The sequence below is a fragment of the Mastigoproctus giganteus genome, chromosome 4, assembly GCF_048544385.1.
Source record: "Mastigoproctus giganteus isolate SK-2022 chromosome 4, ASM4854438v1, whole genome shotgun sequence".
In the NCBI taxonomy this organism is placed as follows: Eukaryota; Metazoa; Arthropoda; class Arachnida; order Uropygi; family Thelyphonidae; genus Mastigoproctus; species Mastigoproctus giganteus.
In genome coordinates, this window is record NC_143578.1 from 45,715,544 (window position 1) to 45,731,200 (window position 15,657).

The 15,657-nt window shown below is 37.1% G+C and overlaps 1 protein-coding gene across 3 annotated transcripts in view; it reads right to left on the reverse strand.

The window, feature by feature from the left end:
• Positions 1-15,657, reverse strand: part of LOC150086692 (ATP-dependent chromatin remodeler CHD5-like) — a 683,856-nt gene that overhangs the window by 35,016 nt on the left and 633,183 nt on the right. For all 3 annotated transcript variants that reach the window (XM_090372691.1, XM_090372693.1, XM_090372692.1), the window contains one exon: positions 651-903. In XM_090372691.1, the coding sequence (XP_090228817.1) occupies positions 651-903 (253 nt within the window). The remainder of the gene's footprint in view (positions 1-650; positions 904-15,657) is intronic.

Below are 15,657 nucleotides of genomic sequence, written 5' to 3' on the forward strand. Positions count from 1 at the left end.
ATGCATTTGTGCATACTGATGCAACTTGGCACAGAGCCAGTTCAGAATTGATAGTAAATAGTTTCAACAGTGGCCAGTGTATGGTGCTAGTAGTATCATTTAAAAAACAAAAGGCAATCCTAAACTTTTTCAGACACAATGTGTATTTACCTTAAAATAGCCGCTCAGCACCTGGTAGCATAAACTAACTTATGGAAATTTACAATGGGTACAATGAATGCATGTCTAATAGAGGAATATTCCATGATTTCAAATATTTCCAACAAGCAGTTGAGAGATACAAAGCTTGAAATCTCAAAATTTATTTTATAATGGCCCTGTATATAAGATATATTCAGTTAAGAACAAAAAATAATATATTCAATACCAATATAATTTTAAATTATTTTAAAATAATTCCTCACTGCCCCTCCTTTAAATTTAGAACAGAGTTTTCAATGTGGATCTTCAGGATGCACAAGTCATACTCATCAGAACTGTTTACAAATATTTCAAAAATTTATAGTATAAAAAATTTTCTTAAAAATTAGGAAAAAAACATTCATTTTTTTCAAATGTAAAATAAACTATTAAATTTTGGGATCTGCAAAAAAAAATATATATATATGAAAACCTTTACTAAGGTTTCAATATTATGGTTTAAAGGATACTTTACAATTCCAGCCAGTAACCAGTAATCATGCCGCCTATGCCAGATTTCATATTCCCTCCCAGGAACAGCAGCTCTTTCTTCATTTTGCCATAATGTATGTAGCTCTGTGAAACCACCATCAGCAATATTAAACATGAATTTTCTTTTTTCTTTATTTTGATCTAGATGGTCTTCACTTCGGTCTTTGGTATCAGCTTCTTTGGTGGCAATTTTTTCATCTTCTTTTGATTCTATCTGTTCTTTTCTTGTTTCTGTAAATATCAATGTAAACAGCATTAAGAGCACTACCTCAGCCTTATATTTTGTCAAATAGAGGAGATATACTGACTGAATAGTAATATTCAGTAATTTTTATATGCTAAAATATTAAAAATTTAATTAGAGAGATTATGTAAAACTGACATTTTATTTTTGTAAATGAAAAAGAAACATAAAATAATTTTAAATTTTTATGAGTTATTATTGTTTGAGTACTATGACAAAACAATGTCTGCTTCACATATGAATTTAGCATAACAATTTAGACCAGAACAGAAGGTATCAATGCAATCCATGTGCTGAAGTCTCACCAATCATGTATTTTCAAGTTAAAGGAGAGATAATTACAGGACAAGTAACACAAAAAATCAGTATTTCATAGGACTAATACAAAAGAAGTATGCAATTGCAATCTCAAAACGTATTACGGAAAAAAAAAAACCCCTATGATACAAAAATAATTATTTTGGAAATGACAATACTGCAACCTGTTGGACTGGTATAATTTAGATATTTAATAGATATTAATTAGTTACATAAAACTATCTCATGTTTTTAAACTATGTGGCTCTTTCCTCTGAGGTAAACAGTATATAATAACAAAAATGAACTTACATTTTGGGACATGGTCAGAAACACAATAAACCAAAGAAAAGTGAAAACAGTAAAGATGTTCAGGAAGAACTTTATTCTTGAGACTTTTCAGAAGTTCTGAGGGTTACGTGAGTGGAGATTAGCCTGAATGCTGTCCAGTGGAGAGTCTTTTTTGACACTAACTGTGTCAACTATCAGGTCGGTGGTTGAGGAGCAGCATGGGTGTTTACTCCAGCTGATTTTTGGTTAAGAGGTGATGCTCTTTTGTTGCCATTGTCAGCCGATGAAGCTTGATCTCTGTTATGGTATTAGAGCGACTAGGATAGTTTTGTGATGAAGGCACAAATCTTGTTTTGGTGGGCCTTGTACATCTTGGAATAAGCTAAGAAAATTTTCACCCTACATAGATTTCTGTTTACTGTATTACTGCAGCTTTTTTGAAAGTGGAAAGCCTAAATGAATATCATTTTATGATGGTGGGTTATGCTGAAAACTTTAGGATTTCTAGTGTTAAAACTGTGGTAATCTGATATTGAAGTGTTTTATATAATTTTAGAAAATACTGCTTCTTATAAAGTAAACGTGTTCTTCTACCCTTGTTTTTTGTTTCCAAAGTGTCTGACCCACAGGGAACTTGCTACACTCAGAGTGAAGCTGGTAAACAAAATCCCTCTTATCCAGAGAGGATAGGATAGAGTGTAGCAAATGATCAAGTTCCTGTTGCTAATGAAGTTATATCAACTTTGTGCCATTTCTATTGATGGAGAATAGGACTTGGGAGTCGCTTAGGTGGACAGTCTCGGGGGAGGGGGGGAATGGAATTTGCTTAAGTATTTTTTATATATAGGCCCTCTATAGGCCTGTGAACACACTTCTACAGACGCAATACACTTACAGATAAGAGCACATGCTTGGGGGCAATTAATATCAATATATATGATCAATATATGTGTGTATATATATAAAGCCTCCATAGACAACTTGTCAGGAGCAGGAGTGCAATAGCACACACTCTTTGAGTAGACCAGGGTTCAACCCTCTGACTGATAAATATGGTAAATCTGCATTGTACCAGCATGGCAGATATCATCCATTCCACCCAATATGACATGTTGAGGCCTCCATCCTGCAGTGGATGGACAATGGCTGCAGATTTATTTTATTTATATATGTATATATATTATAGAGCAGTGGTGGGCAACAGCCGTCCCGCGGGCCACATCCGGCCACCTCGGTAAATGCATAAATATAGAAAATCCATACCTGACTACACTCGCCGTAAACATTCGGCTTAATTTGGTTCAATCGAGAATCGCGGCCATTACAACAGTAACCAAGTGATTCTACGCAGCGTCAAAAGAGTTATTTCCTAATTATTATTATTGTAGCATCGATCGAACGAAGTTCCTTTGGGTTTGACTTCTTATTGAAAAAAATAATATTGGTGCGAGATATTTTATGTTTTATGCCTTTTCTAATTATTACAATTTTTAATTTAATACAATTTATAGCCCATAAAATGAGCCAATTAAAAAAAAAAAAAAATTGATGCCGAATGCCGCATTTTCAATGATAATTGGACATTCAGATATCTTTTTTAAAAATACATTAATCATTTGGTAATTCAAGTAATATAACATTTTTTAGGTTCTGATTTTTTTTATTAAATCGTTCAATCTATTCTGGCCCGCATCATGATGCGAAAAATTTCATTCGGCCCACATCATGATACGAAAATTTCATTCGGCCCGCTGACGAAAAAAGTTGCCCACCCCTGTTATAGAGTATTGATTCTGGAAAGAGAAATAGGCTTGCGAGTGCGTATCGGAGCTTCTCTGATACTGTTACCGAACTCCCAGACTTACGTAACGGTTGCGTTCCGTGGAATGCAACCGTTACGTAAGTCTGGGAGTTTCCCCCTTGCTTGAGCAGCACTCTCAACTGGGCTTGTTGAATTGATTGAATCAAAAAATAAATATTCGATGAACATGTATATAGAATTAGTTATTGTATTTATTCAATTTTCTTCTCGTGTACAGGAAAAATTACAAGCATGTAATTTAAAAAAAATTTCAAAATTATAAAATTACAAAAAAAAAAAAAAAAGAAAGAAAGAGAGGAGACAGGCATAACGTCAGTAAGTTTTACCTCTCAAGCATCATTGCCAGAATCAACATCTTCATCTGATAAGTATGCCGCTGCGGAGATTTAGGAGTCAGCTGCACAACCTTACGAAAGAACATATTAATGGATGACTGGATGGTGGCTTTTTTCTTTTCATTGTAGATTTCTTTGTAGCAAGCAAGCATATCATTCACTCCTCTGTTAACTTTAAGTATCGTTCGCTGTCAGGATCCATCTTCCATTAAAACCTTGCCATTGCCATCACTCTTGTGATGAAGTGTCTCAGTTCCTCATTTGGTTCATCTTGAGCTTCGTCAGCATTTTCTTCTTTCACTATCACTGCCTGCAAGTCAATAAGTTCTTCGTTAGATAATTCCTTCTCTTCTTCCTCCATTAACTCCTCCACGTCTTTGGCATCAATCTCTAACTGAAGTAGCTCTGCAACCTTTACAATCTTATCTGTAACCTCTTCACATGATTTGTGTTTTTCAAATCTTTCGAAGCCTTTTATGTGCTGTGGGCATATTTTCTTCCATTCGCGCCATTTAAACAACTTTTAGTAATTTCCGCCCAGGCCTTATTAATGTTTAATATTTTCAAAAGTCTCTTAAAGTAAAATTTTTCTCATCTACTGCAGCCAATGCCTGAGCAAATGCTGTACGTAAATAGTATGCTTTTAAATTATAAATAACACCATGATCCATTGGTTGGATGAGTGAAGTCATGTTTGGCAGTAGAAATATGATTCTCACGTTTGAATTGAAATCATCTAGATGCGTAGGATGTCCAGGAGCATTATCTAATAGAAGCAAAATTCGAAAGGAACGTCATTGTCTTTACAATATTTTTCAACCTTGGGAACGAAGCTGCATTTAAACCAATCTTCAAAGAGAGATATTGTTATCTATGCTCTCTGGTTCGATCGGAAATGCACGGATAGGGTGGCTTTATTGATGCCCTTAAATGCACAAGGATTTCCAGAATGGTACACAAGCAGTGGATTAATCTGTAATTTCCCGCTGCATTAGCCCCAAGCAAGAGTGTGGCCCTATCTTTTGACATCGTGAAACCTGGCATTGTATTTTCCTCTTTGGCAATGTATGTTCGATCCGGAATTTTTTTCCAATACAGAAGTCTCATCAATGTTAAAAATTTGCTGCGTTGAATAGTCGCCTTCATCAATAATATTTTGGGCGCCTCTGTAGCCAGGTGGGCAGGAGTGGCAGTGCATAGCATACACTTCTTGATTAAACCGGGGTTTGAGCCCATGACCACCAAATACGGAGGATGCGGAAAGGTCAGAGGAATGACCGCCGCATATCCTCGGAGCAATATGGCCTTAGTTGCTAATGCTCCTAAAAACCAAATAACAACAACAATACTTTTTTCCAACACATCACAAAATTTCTGTGCAGCTGCAGAATTGGCACTGGCGGCTTCACCACATACTTTAGCGTTATGGAAACCAGTGCGATGCTTGAACCTATAAAACCACCTGTTGCTACCACGAACTTGGGTTACGGTTCGCCGTACTTATCCTTAATATCTTTATAAATACTTGTTGCTTTTATCTGAATGGTCATTAGACTCAGGGGTACTCGTTTCTGAATCCGAGTTTCCATCCATATTATTAACAGCTGTTCCATCTTCGATATAGCACCTGAGAACACTATTTTGTGATCACTGTTGATCTTAAGTGCATTGATCCTTTGACATGTTTTTTTATACGTACACTGTCCTTTAAAATAGTATTCACTGTTGAAGCGGCAAGAGCTAATTCCCTTGCAATAGATGACAAACTTTATCCTGCTTTGTACTTCTTAATCATTTTTATCTTCATTTCTAAATCAATTTTGTTTCGTTTCCTAGCCCTGCCACCACTTGGACTTTTTGTTGGTTGTTTTTCCTTCATCAGTGTAATAAGTAAATAGGAATGAAGAGAAGATTCTGAAAACTTATTTATTGTTTTTATATGATTGAAGATTTCAGTGAAGGGGAACACATTTCACCATAATAACGTAAAAACCCACACAATTTCAGTTATCGGAATTGTCACAAATGCAATAAGATCGAGTTTATTACCCATTTATAATTAGATGCACTAACAGAAAAGTTCAATAAAACGGAAAGTGGAAATTGTTTTTATTGTTTTATGGTAGTGACCTCCAGAAATGTGTTTTTAGAAAAATATCACAAAGGTGTTCAAAATTGATTCTTATAATGGAACATGTGATAACGATGAAAAGGGTAGTGAAATTTCCATTATAAATATGACCTTTTAGAGAGATAAATAGCCAAGTAATAAAGCGAAATTTTCAACTTCCAAAGGGTTGGAACGAATTACCACAAAACAACAAAAAAAAAAAAAAAAAAACAGTGTGATATTGACATTACAATATTTTAATGATACCTCCATTTATTCCTATGTGATGCAAAATATCCTGTAGGAATAAATGGATTTTTTTTCCCTTGATTTTTTTAAGTTTGCACCAGCCAGCAAAAACGTAAAGTCGAATTTCCGTAAGTCGGGGAGTTTCTGTATGTGGTCTGGTCAGTGGTGTGTCGAGAGGGGGAAGCTAAGGGTCATTAGTGGTGACAGGAGAGTTACATTTCTGAGGAGGGTGGAAATTGCTTCTTGAAGGGGCAGTAGTAAACATCAACTCTGTTAAAGTCCTCATAGCAGCTTAGTTGGCACAATATATTGCCTAATGCCACTCATTTGGAGAGGTCTGGGTTCAATTTCCACTGATTGGGGGAATTTATAAAGTTATTTTCAATCAAGGCTGTAGTTAACTGATCTCAGGCAGAGGGAGTATGACCCTCCCCACAAGTTATTCCATATTTTTTTCAGCTTGCACTACATGCAAATATGTACTTTTACAGACAAAATACACACACAGTTATGAGCATACACTTAGCACATTAATACCTACATATATATATCTAAACAGTCAGTCATCTAAATACAGCAGTTGTATTCCTAAAAGCACTCGCGCAATGCAAAATTGTGCAATATAAATAACAGGCCTTATGGGGAAAAATAGGGTTAGGTGCTGACCACTCAAGACTGAACACACATTTATAACCAAAACATTACCAAACATAATTAATAATCGTAATAAAATATTGCTAATGTTTTTGCTTTTATTGTATGCAAACGTGTTCCCGATCTCTTCTTTGTTTGATCTTCTATCCAAACAGATATCCCATCTGTTCTAATTCTTTTATGTCTTGATCTAATGGATTTTGATACACTTTTAGTTGTTCCTGCTATAAAAGTTGCTTTTATTTTCTTGGTTTAATGTCCAAGTTTGCAGATGATACAAAGGTTGGCAGGGTCGTTAAGGACACTACTGACGCTATGCTGCTGCAACAGGATCTGGATAGGTTGAACAGATGGGCTGAGAGGTGGCAATTGAAGTTTAACATCGACAAATGTAAAGTACTACATATGGGAAACAGTAACCCCAGAGCAACGTATCAACTCTGCGGTACTACACTGACAGTGGTGGAGAATGAAAAGGACCTGGGGGTAATTGTGCAGGCAGATATGAAGTTCTCTGAGCAGTGCAGACGAGCTGCAAGAGTAGCTCATGGTGTCTTGTCAATGATATACAGGAATTTTTCTAGCAGGGATAAGGAGGTGATTATTCCCTTGTATAAGGCAATGGTTAGGCCACATCTTGAGTACTGTATACAGGTCTGGAGGCCTCATTTCAAGAAGGATGTAGAGCTGCTGGAACGGGTACAGAGAAGGGCAACAAGATTAGTGAATGGAACAAAGGGTTGCTCTTACGAAGAAAGGCTTAAGTTTTGCAAATTACAGAGTCTGGAGACTAGGCACCGGCGAGGTGATCTGATAGAGGTGTATAAGGCTTTGAATGGTTTGAGCATGCTCAATGCCAATGGGATTCTTCATCTTGCTCAGAATAATCACCTCAGAGGGCATAAATTCAAATTGAGGAAGGACGGATGTCGGATAGATGTGCGGAAATTTGCCTTTGGCCAGCGGGTGGTTGGTTGGTGGAACCGACTTCCATCACTTGTTGTTGAAGTTGATAGCCTAAACAAATTTAAAGCTCAACTGGACAGGTATTTTGAACGAACGGAGGGGTGAAATGGGAGTGGGGTTTTTTTTTTTTTTTTTTTTTGGCTGATGCTGAATAAGCTTGCTTTCTTGCATCATATGCCTCTACTAATGCTAATGCTAATGCTAAGTGTTTCACAATTTTGTATTTTTTGAAAATATTTTCATTTTGTCTCTGAACGCACGCTTCCTTTTCACACTTTTTTCAAGTATTTTACTCATTTTTAGGGAATAGAGCACAATTACAGTATAAAAAGAACGAAAATGAGGAGGCACACTTGGTACACACAAATAAAGCAGCGTGCCTGTAGCAACTGAGTAAACAATGCAGTAAGAGTTGCGTTCAGCTGGGGTGATTCAGCCATGTTCGACAGCCATTTCTTGTAAACACAAAGCTGAATCATGCATAAGCGAATTTGGTTCATGTTATATGCGACATTGTACCCCTATAAATTGTGCATGATTGAATTTGTACAGTGTAAACGTGTTATATGAGGACTGATTATATATACAGTAAGACCCCCGTATCTGCGGGGATACGTTCCAAGACATACCGTGAATGGCTGAAACTGCGGATATAAGTGAACACCCATCCCATTAGCGTACCATTCTGACCCCATATATAACGTTATTTCCTTGTACGGCAGACTCAATTTACTGGGATTGGATTAACTGAGACACTTCAAGACTCCAAATTAAAAAAAAAAAAAAAAAAAACCCTAGAAATCATAAAATTCAAGTAATAACTAGAAGAGGTATAAACAGATATTTTGTAAGTCGTAAATAAATGACAAGAACCGGCGTTCACATAAGTCGTCATTGGGAGATTAGTGTACTTATTATCTTGCAACCCCCGCTGTCTTCATATCTACCACTCAAAAAAAAAAAAAAAAAAAAAAAAGAGATCAAATGTTTAATTTGATTCCGTGTATCACATTGATTGTTGTGTTCCGTCACACCACAAAAGGACAAATTTTGTTTTGTTATTTATGTCAGGGATGTCAGAATTTTTTTTTTTTTTTTGTTTAGAAATTGTGAAAATGATGGTTAAATCTATAAAGAACCCTTATAATGTTGGCGACCAAACCATAGGTGACATTGTAAAAATAAAAGCTATTCGATTTAAAATCGATGCTTCTCTTTATTAAAAAATAAAGGGAAGCATCGTATTGGACGCGCGAGTAGTACGTGTTAAGTTTTTCCCCATGGTTAACCGTGGGCAACTGAATCAGCGGATATGGGGGCACAACTATATATATATTAGCATTAGTAGAGGCATATGATGCAAGGATACAGCATCAGCCAACAAAAAAAAAAAAAAAAAAAAAAAACCTTTCCCATTTCACCCATCCATTCACTCCAAAAGTTTGTCTAGTTCAGTCTTGAATTTATTTAAGCTGTCAACTTCCACAGCGGCAGATGGAAGTTTGTTCCAGCAATCAACCACCCACTGGCTAAAGGCAATTTCCACACATCTATTCTACAACTGTCGTTCCTCAATTTGAATTTATGTCCCCTCAAGCGATTAATCTAGGCAAGAGGAAGAATCCCATCAGCGCTGAGCTTGCTCAAATAATTCAAGGCCTTATACACTTCAATCAGATCAACTCGCAGATGCTTAATCTCCTGACACTGCAATTTGCAGAACTTAAGACTTTTTTGGTAAGAGCAACTTTGTTCCACTCACCAAAATCTCATTGCCTCTGTACTTGTATATAAAACTCCATGTCAAAGCTGACCATAAAAGAAGAGATTCCAGTGAGGTCTTTCACATTCAAAATAACTACCGCAATACGGGGAACAGAAATTTAGATAGGGAGACAATTCTCCTTCCCCCAGCCGAGGATAACCCTGTTCCAAGGACCACAGCCATTGCCCTGATGGTTGGCACGGTTAGTTGCAAAAAAAAAAAAAAAAGCTCCCTCTTCTGGACAACACTTTCAGGCTAATCTGTCTAAATAACTCTATAGTTCTCAAGACTTCTAGAAAGTTTCCAGAATTAAGTTCTTCCTGAACATCTCCCTTGTTTTCACTTGGCTTCAGTTCATTATGTTGCTGGGTGCATCCCAAAATACAGCAGACATATAATTATAAATTCATTTTTTTTTATTATTATTATATACTGATGTGTTTACTGCGAGGAAAATCATACTGAGCTCCAAAAAGTAGTTTTATGTAATTAGTTGTAATTAGTTAATATCTCTTAAATATTTAGTGCAGTGTTTTCAAAAATGTTAACCTTTTTGAGTGTTTATAATATAAACAGTGGCTTTTTTCTTTTATTTTTTTTAAATACAGTGTAGGTTCTCATGGGCTACCCTGCCAATATTCAAATTTTTCCTATAGTTTCAATGAAGTCTCAGCCAATGCTGCAGTATAATGGAGCTACAATTTTTTAAATCATCTAGATTGCCAGAAGTGATAATTTACTTAAAACTCTATAAAGAAGTCCATTTGATATTAGATTGGGTAATCTGGATTTGTTTGTTTGTTATTTGGTTTTTAGGAGCATTAGCAACTAAGGCCATATTGCTCCGGGATATGCGATGGTCATTCCCTGACCTTTCTGCATCCTCCGTATTTGGTGGTGACGGGCTCGAACCCCAGTCTAATCAAGGAGCATGTGCTACGCACTGCTGCTCCTTCCCACCTGGCTATGGAGGCGCCTAGGGTAATTTGGAAGATTACCCAATATGTTGGGGGAAAAAGTCACAGAATTTATTAAACTGAGGCATTAAGTATATTTCTAACATGTCAAGATAGACAAATCTGGTTATATATTTGTTCAGATGAAAAACTGGCCATCAACCTTTTTGTGAGACTACACAAAACAAGGAAATATCATACCTATTGAACAGTTATGTGGCAATTTTCAGTGTCCTATATTTTGACAGTATGGATCTGTGGTTCAACATTTTACAGGTCAGTCTTCATCAAAGAAAATCCAGTTCAAGAAACCACAAAAAACTGCGAACCATCTTTCCTCATCTCCTTCTGTAACAGCTTGAAGCAATGCTAACCTGTAAGGCTTCATTTGTAAATGCTTTTATAAGGTTTTTCACAGTCTGCACCAAGGAATGACTAACTTTTATTAGCTCTCATCAGCAATTTTTGTATGTTGCACAGATAAGGCACATGAACATGATAAACAGTCTCCCAAGGGTGCACTGTCTGATAAAACTCTTATATTTACATAAAGAACCATCTATATGAACAGTTTATGCCATAAAATGCTTCTGCCTCTGGCTAAGTTCCAAGTCAAGTGGCTGGTGGTTCTTTATGAGGCTTTTTTGTGATATGAATGCTACATATACGTTTTGTGATATGAATGCTACATATACGTTTCACCAAACCAGATAACAGACTGCAATTTCCACTTGGATCACCATGTTTTATACTTTGTGTCAGAAGCACCCTCATATGACATATTAAATAATGTGCACATGAAAAAATAAAACTTTTTTAGTTACTGTTTTCATTGGTATTTATCATTATTATATCAAATGATAATAATGCCATTGAAAAGAATAACTTGCAAAGTCTATTTTTTCCCCCTCTATTATACTACTTTCTAAATGACCATGTATATTTATTATTATTGATCAATTTATTTGTTATTTTCTGTAAGATATGGAAAAATATTTTTAAAACTATTGAGGCAATGATAAGTACTTTGGGAAACTGTTAGCTAACCTGGAGGATAAACAAGCAATTTTTATCAGTGGCTAAAAGTATAAGTAGATTTGATTTTTGAACTGTCCTACTGAGACAAACATTAACTTGCAAATTAACAGGAACAGTGCAGGACCTGCTTCAAGACTATGAAACCATGGGAAATTACTAAACTTTTGCAGAGTGTGCTAGATCTAAACAAATATCCAACTGGAAAATGCATGGGGAAGGCACTACCATAAATAAGTAGATAAGTAAGAATAAGTAAAGAATAACTTGACTTTGCAAGTTATTCTTTTCACTGGCATTATTATCATGGGTTGTGTTAGGGATCCAAAGAATGTAAAAAACAAGAGGCGGAAATGTTAGTACACTAATGCTAGGAGTATAGTTAATAAATATAATAAATTTGAAGCACTGGTTAAATCAACAAATGCCAACATAACAGGAATATTTGAAATACAGTGTCACTCTGATATACTATATGCAAATTTTAAATATAGTAAATACAATGTGTACAGAAAAGAGAGTCATGACAAAGGGGGGGGGGGGGGGAAGGCACTATATTTTTAATTGCAATGTACACTGATTCAACAAGAGCATATCCAACAGATATGACCTGTGAAGACATCACTGAATTAGTGTGGTATGGCATAAGTGATGGGAAAATAAAAATGAGATTAAGTGCACACAGACCAAACAAATGTGATGAATATGATGACAATTTATGCAGATAAACAGAGTAGATGAGTTGATGTAAAAGTATCATGAGGCTTGTGAGTCAGCTGATGGGAAAGAGATTGGGGTGTGCCACACACCAAAGAAGCGTGATGAGTACAATGACAATTTATGCATACAAATGGAGTGGATGAGTATTATCATAGGGAAACTTTCCACAGATAGATAGACAGGGACTTGTGGGCGAGTTGCTCATGCAACAGCAGTATACTTCTTACTTGATTAGCTTCTTATATCAATGTATCAGAGGTACCACCTAGGGAAACAATATCTTTGACCATGGTATTACTATATATTCAAATAATACTGAGAACTTTTGCATAAAAAAAAAAAAAAAAAAACCAATGGCAAGGCTGCTGTATTAATATGAACCACAGTATATTAATATGGGATATAGCCTAAGAGAGATAACAAATCTGTCAAGGGTGGAACAAAAGGCACAAGTTCAATTTTGGCTATTTTCAGAAAATTAAGCCCTCTAAGATCAGAAAATATTTGTGTTTTTAATGGTACAAAAGGCATAATTCTAGCTCATACTGTTGTGAAGATACAGACATGGTAACATCAAATAAACTACTACTTTTACACTTCTTGTGTTGTAAAAAGGGCACGATTCATTTTGTGCCCTTAAGACCAAACATTTTCTCAACCAGTCAAAAGGGCTCAAGTTGATTTTGGCCCTTTTAACCTCAACTCTTCTTAACTTTGGTCCTTGAGGTTGTCACAGACATTCTCTCAGATATGCCAGACAAGCTGTACTTGCTACCTGGGAGTCTAAAACGCTGATGGAACTGATATTCGGGTGACACTCAAGTCAAGTGGACCCAATTTCGGCGAAGTCCGGACGGTCTGTGACAGCCAAATCCTCTGCTTGCACCTTCACGATGGTGGGACTGTTAGTAATCCTGGGTATAACCCCCATGCACAAGTACATGGTGGGTGACCACCCAGGTGTGAACCAACGTAAGCAGGGGTTGAGGTGTGGCGCCCACACCACATGGAGGAACGCCGCCCCTCTATGTTACAAGGCAGTACTAGGTGGAAGATGACTCTCATCAACCGGTGAAATACCACCACTTTGCTTATTGGAGGCTTGAAGTGGTGGAACCCATGTTTAGTCTCTAGAGCTAAGTTCCAGTCAACCCTTCCCTATCTCTTCCATCATGCAGTATGATTGATGACTTTTGAGGTTATGATGAACGTCGTGGCGAGAGCCAATATTCCTTACATTTCGAGGGTACAGCTCTAAAACGGTTTTCGCAGGCCGGCCGCTAGTTAGTACACCGGACCGGACCTATTGGTAACTCTCTAGGAGGCTTCCGGATCAGCTAGTGTATAATCTTGCTACCTCTACTCTGCCAGATAGTGACTGGAGAGAGTCTGAGTAGTGTGTATGCGGGGAGCATTGTCGAGGCCACGTTATGTCAAGGATCTGGGTATATTCTTACAACATGTACGACATATCCAAAAATTTCATTACTTCATACAGCATGTCCCACCCACTTTTTCTTACTATTGAATACACCATGAATTGTCAAACTAATAAAGCAAGCTTATCTGCGAAAAGATCTAAACCTCCCAAGGACTTCCTAATTCATTTCACAAATATAAGTGGTCTCAATTTTAATCTCAACGATGTCCATTTCCACTTGCAGTCTGCCAAACCTCATGTACTTTTTCTGACAGAATCTCAGTTATCGGTTGATTCAACTACTGCTCATCTCAGATGCCCAAATTATTCACTGTATGATTCCTTTCGCCTCAAAGGTGGTACTTGTGCATATGTCCGTTCTGATATTCCCTGTCAGAGACTTGGCAATTTGGAATCTCCTCTCTTTGATCTTCTCTGGCTTAAAATCTCTCTTCCTCATTGTGTCAAATTCATCTGTTGTCTCTACCGTTCTCGCAACTTGACTTTCTCCAGTCCAACTCTCCTAACAGTGAGGTAATTTTCCTTGGTGATTTTAATGTTCACAACCACAGCTGGCTTCCGTTTTCTAGTCACACCGACCCAGCAGGTCGATGTGACTGTTTCAAAAGTTCTGATGTCAACGTTTGCTCAGATTGTGTCAGTGAAATTATTCTTGCAGGAATGGAATCCTTTATCCTACACTCCACTTTAAAATCTCGTCCTTTATCTAAACCTTGGTTTTCCAATAAATGTGCTAAGGCTGTCCAAGAGAAGAATGTTGCATATCGTAATTGACTTGTTTCTAATTCTTCTGTTTAATTTTCTGCCTACGCCAAAGTTCGCAACAATTGTAAAGCAGTTATTAATCAGTCCAAACTAGAGTTTGAACAGGCTAAGAGTAGAAAACTTGCTTCTTGCCCTAATGGTAGCCGAGCATTCTGGTCTCTTGCCAAAGCTATTGGCCGCAACTTTTGCCCATCTCTGCTCCCACCTCTGTCCAAACCAGATGGTTCTGTTGTCACTTCAGCCAAGGATAAAGCTGACCTGCTAGCATCCCATTTTTCTTCCAGCTCATGTATTAATGATCTTGGTAAAACACCTCCCACCATTCCCAACACACTCCATTCAATGCCTCCTGTGGTCTTCCGTCAAAAGGATGTCAGAAGGATTTTGATGAATCTCGATGCTATGAAAGCTACAGGTCCTGATGGTATTTCTCCACTTGTTCTCAAAACCTGTGCTCCTGAACTTACTCCTATTCTTTGCCACCTTTTTTCACTTTCTTATTCTAAAGGTGTTTTTCCTTCTGCTTGGAAATTTGCTCATATCCAGCCAGTTCCTAAAAAGGGTGACAAATCCCTCCCATCCAATTATCGTCCCATTGCAATTACTTCTACTCTTTCTAAAGTAATGGAGAAATCAATTAACCGCCAACTCTTAAACTACCTAGATACCTTCCGTCTGATCAACGATCACCAGTATGGATTCCGTCAGTGTCGATCCACTGGTGATATTCTGGCTTATGTTACCCATTTATGGACAAATTCAATGGAAAGGTTCGGTGAAACACAAGTAGTTGCTCTTGACATCTCAAAGGCTTTTGATCGTGTTTGGCATAAAGGTCTTCTAAACAAGCTTCCATCTTATGGTTTGTCAACTGTTTTTAGTAATTGGTTATCCAGTTTTCTCTCTGATCGCTCACTGAGGGTGATGGTTGATGGCTCTCTGTCTTCTAACTTCTCCACTAATGCCGGTGTCCCCCAAGGTTCAGTTCTTTCCCCAACTCTTTTCCTCTTGTATATCAATGACCTTCTTCCATTGACTGGAAATCCTATCCATAGTTTTGCCGATGATAGCACATTGCATTCAACTTTCCATTTTGAGAAACCTTGTCCTGCTCAATCAGCTTCAACTTCTCGAAAATCTGCTACCAATTCCTTAAATGCCGATCTTCAGGTAATTCTCCAGTGGGGCAAAGACAACTTAGTTGATTTCAACCCTTCTAAAACTCAGTCTTGTCTTATATCTCGCAAAAAGGCTTCTTCTGCTCCTATGCTTATCTTTAGTGACACTCCAATTTCTAGGCAAAAGGATATATCTCTTTTGGGGATTACCCTGACT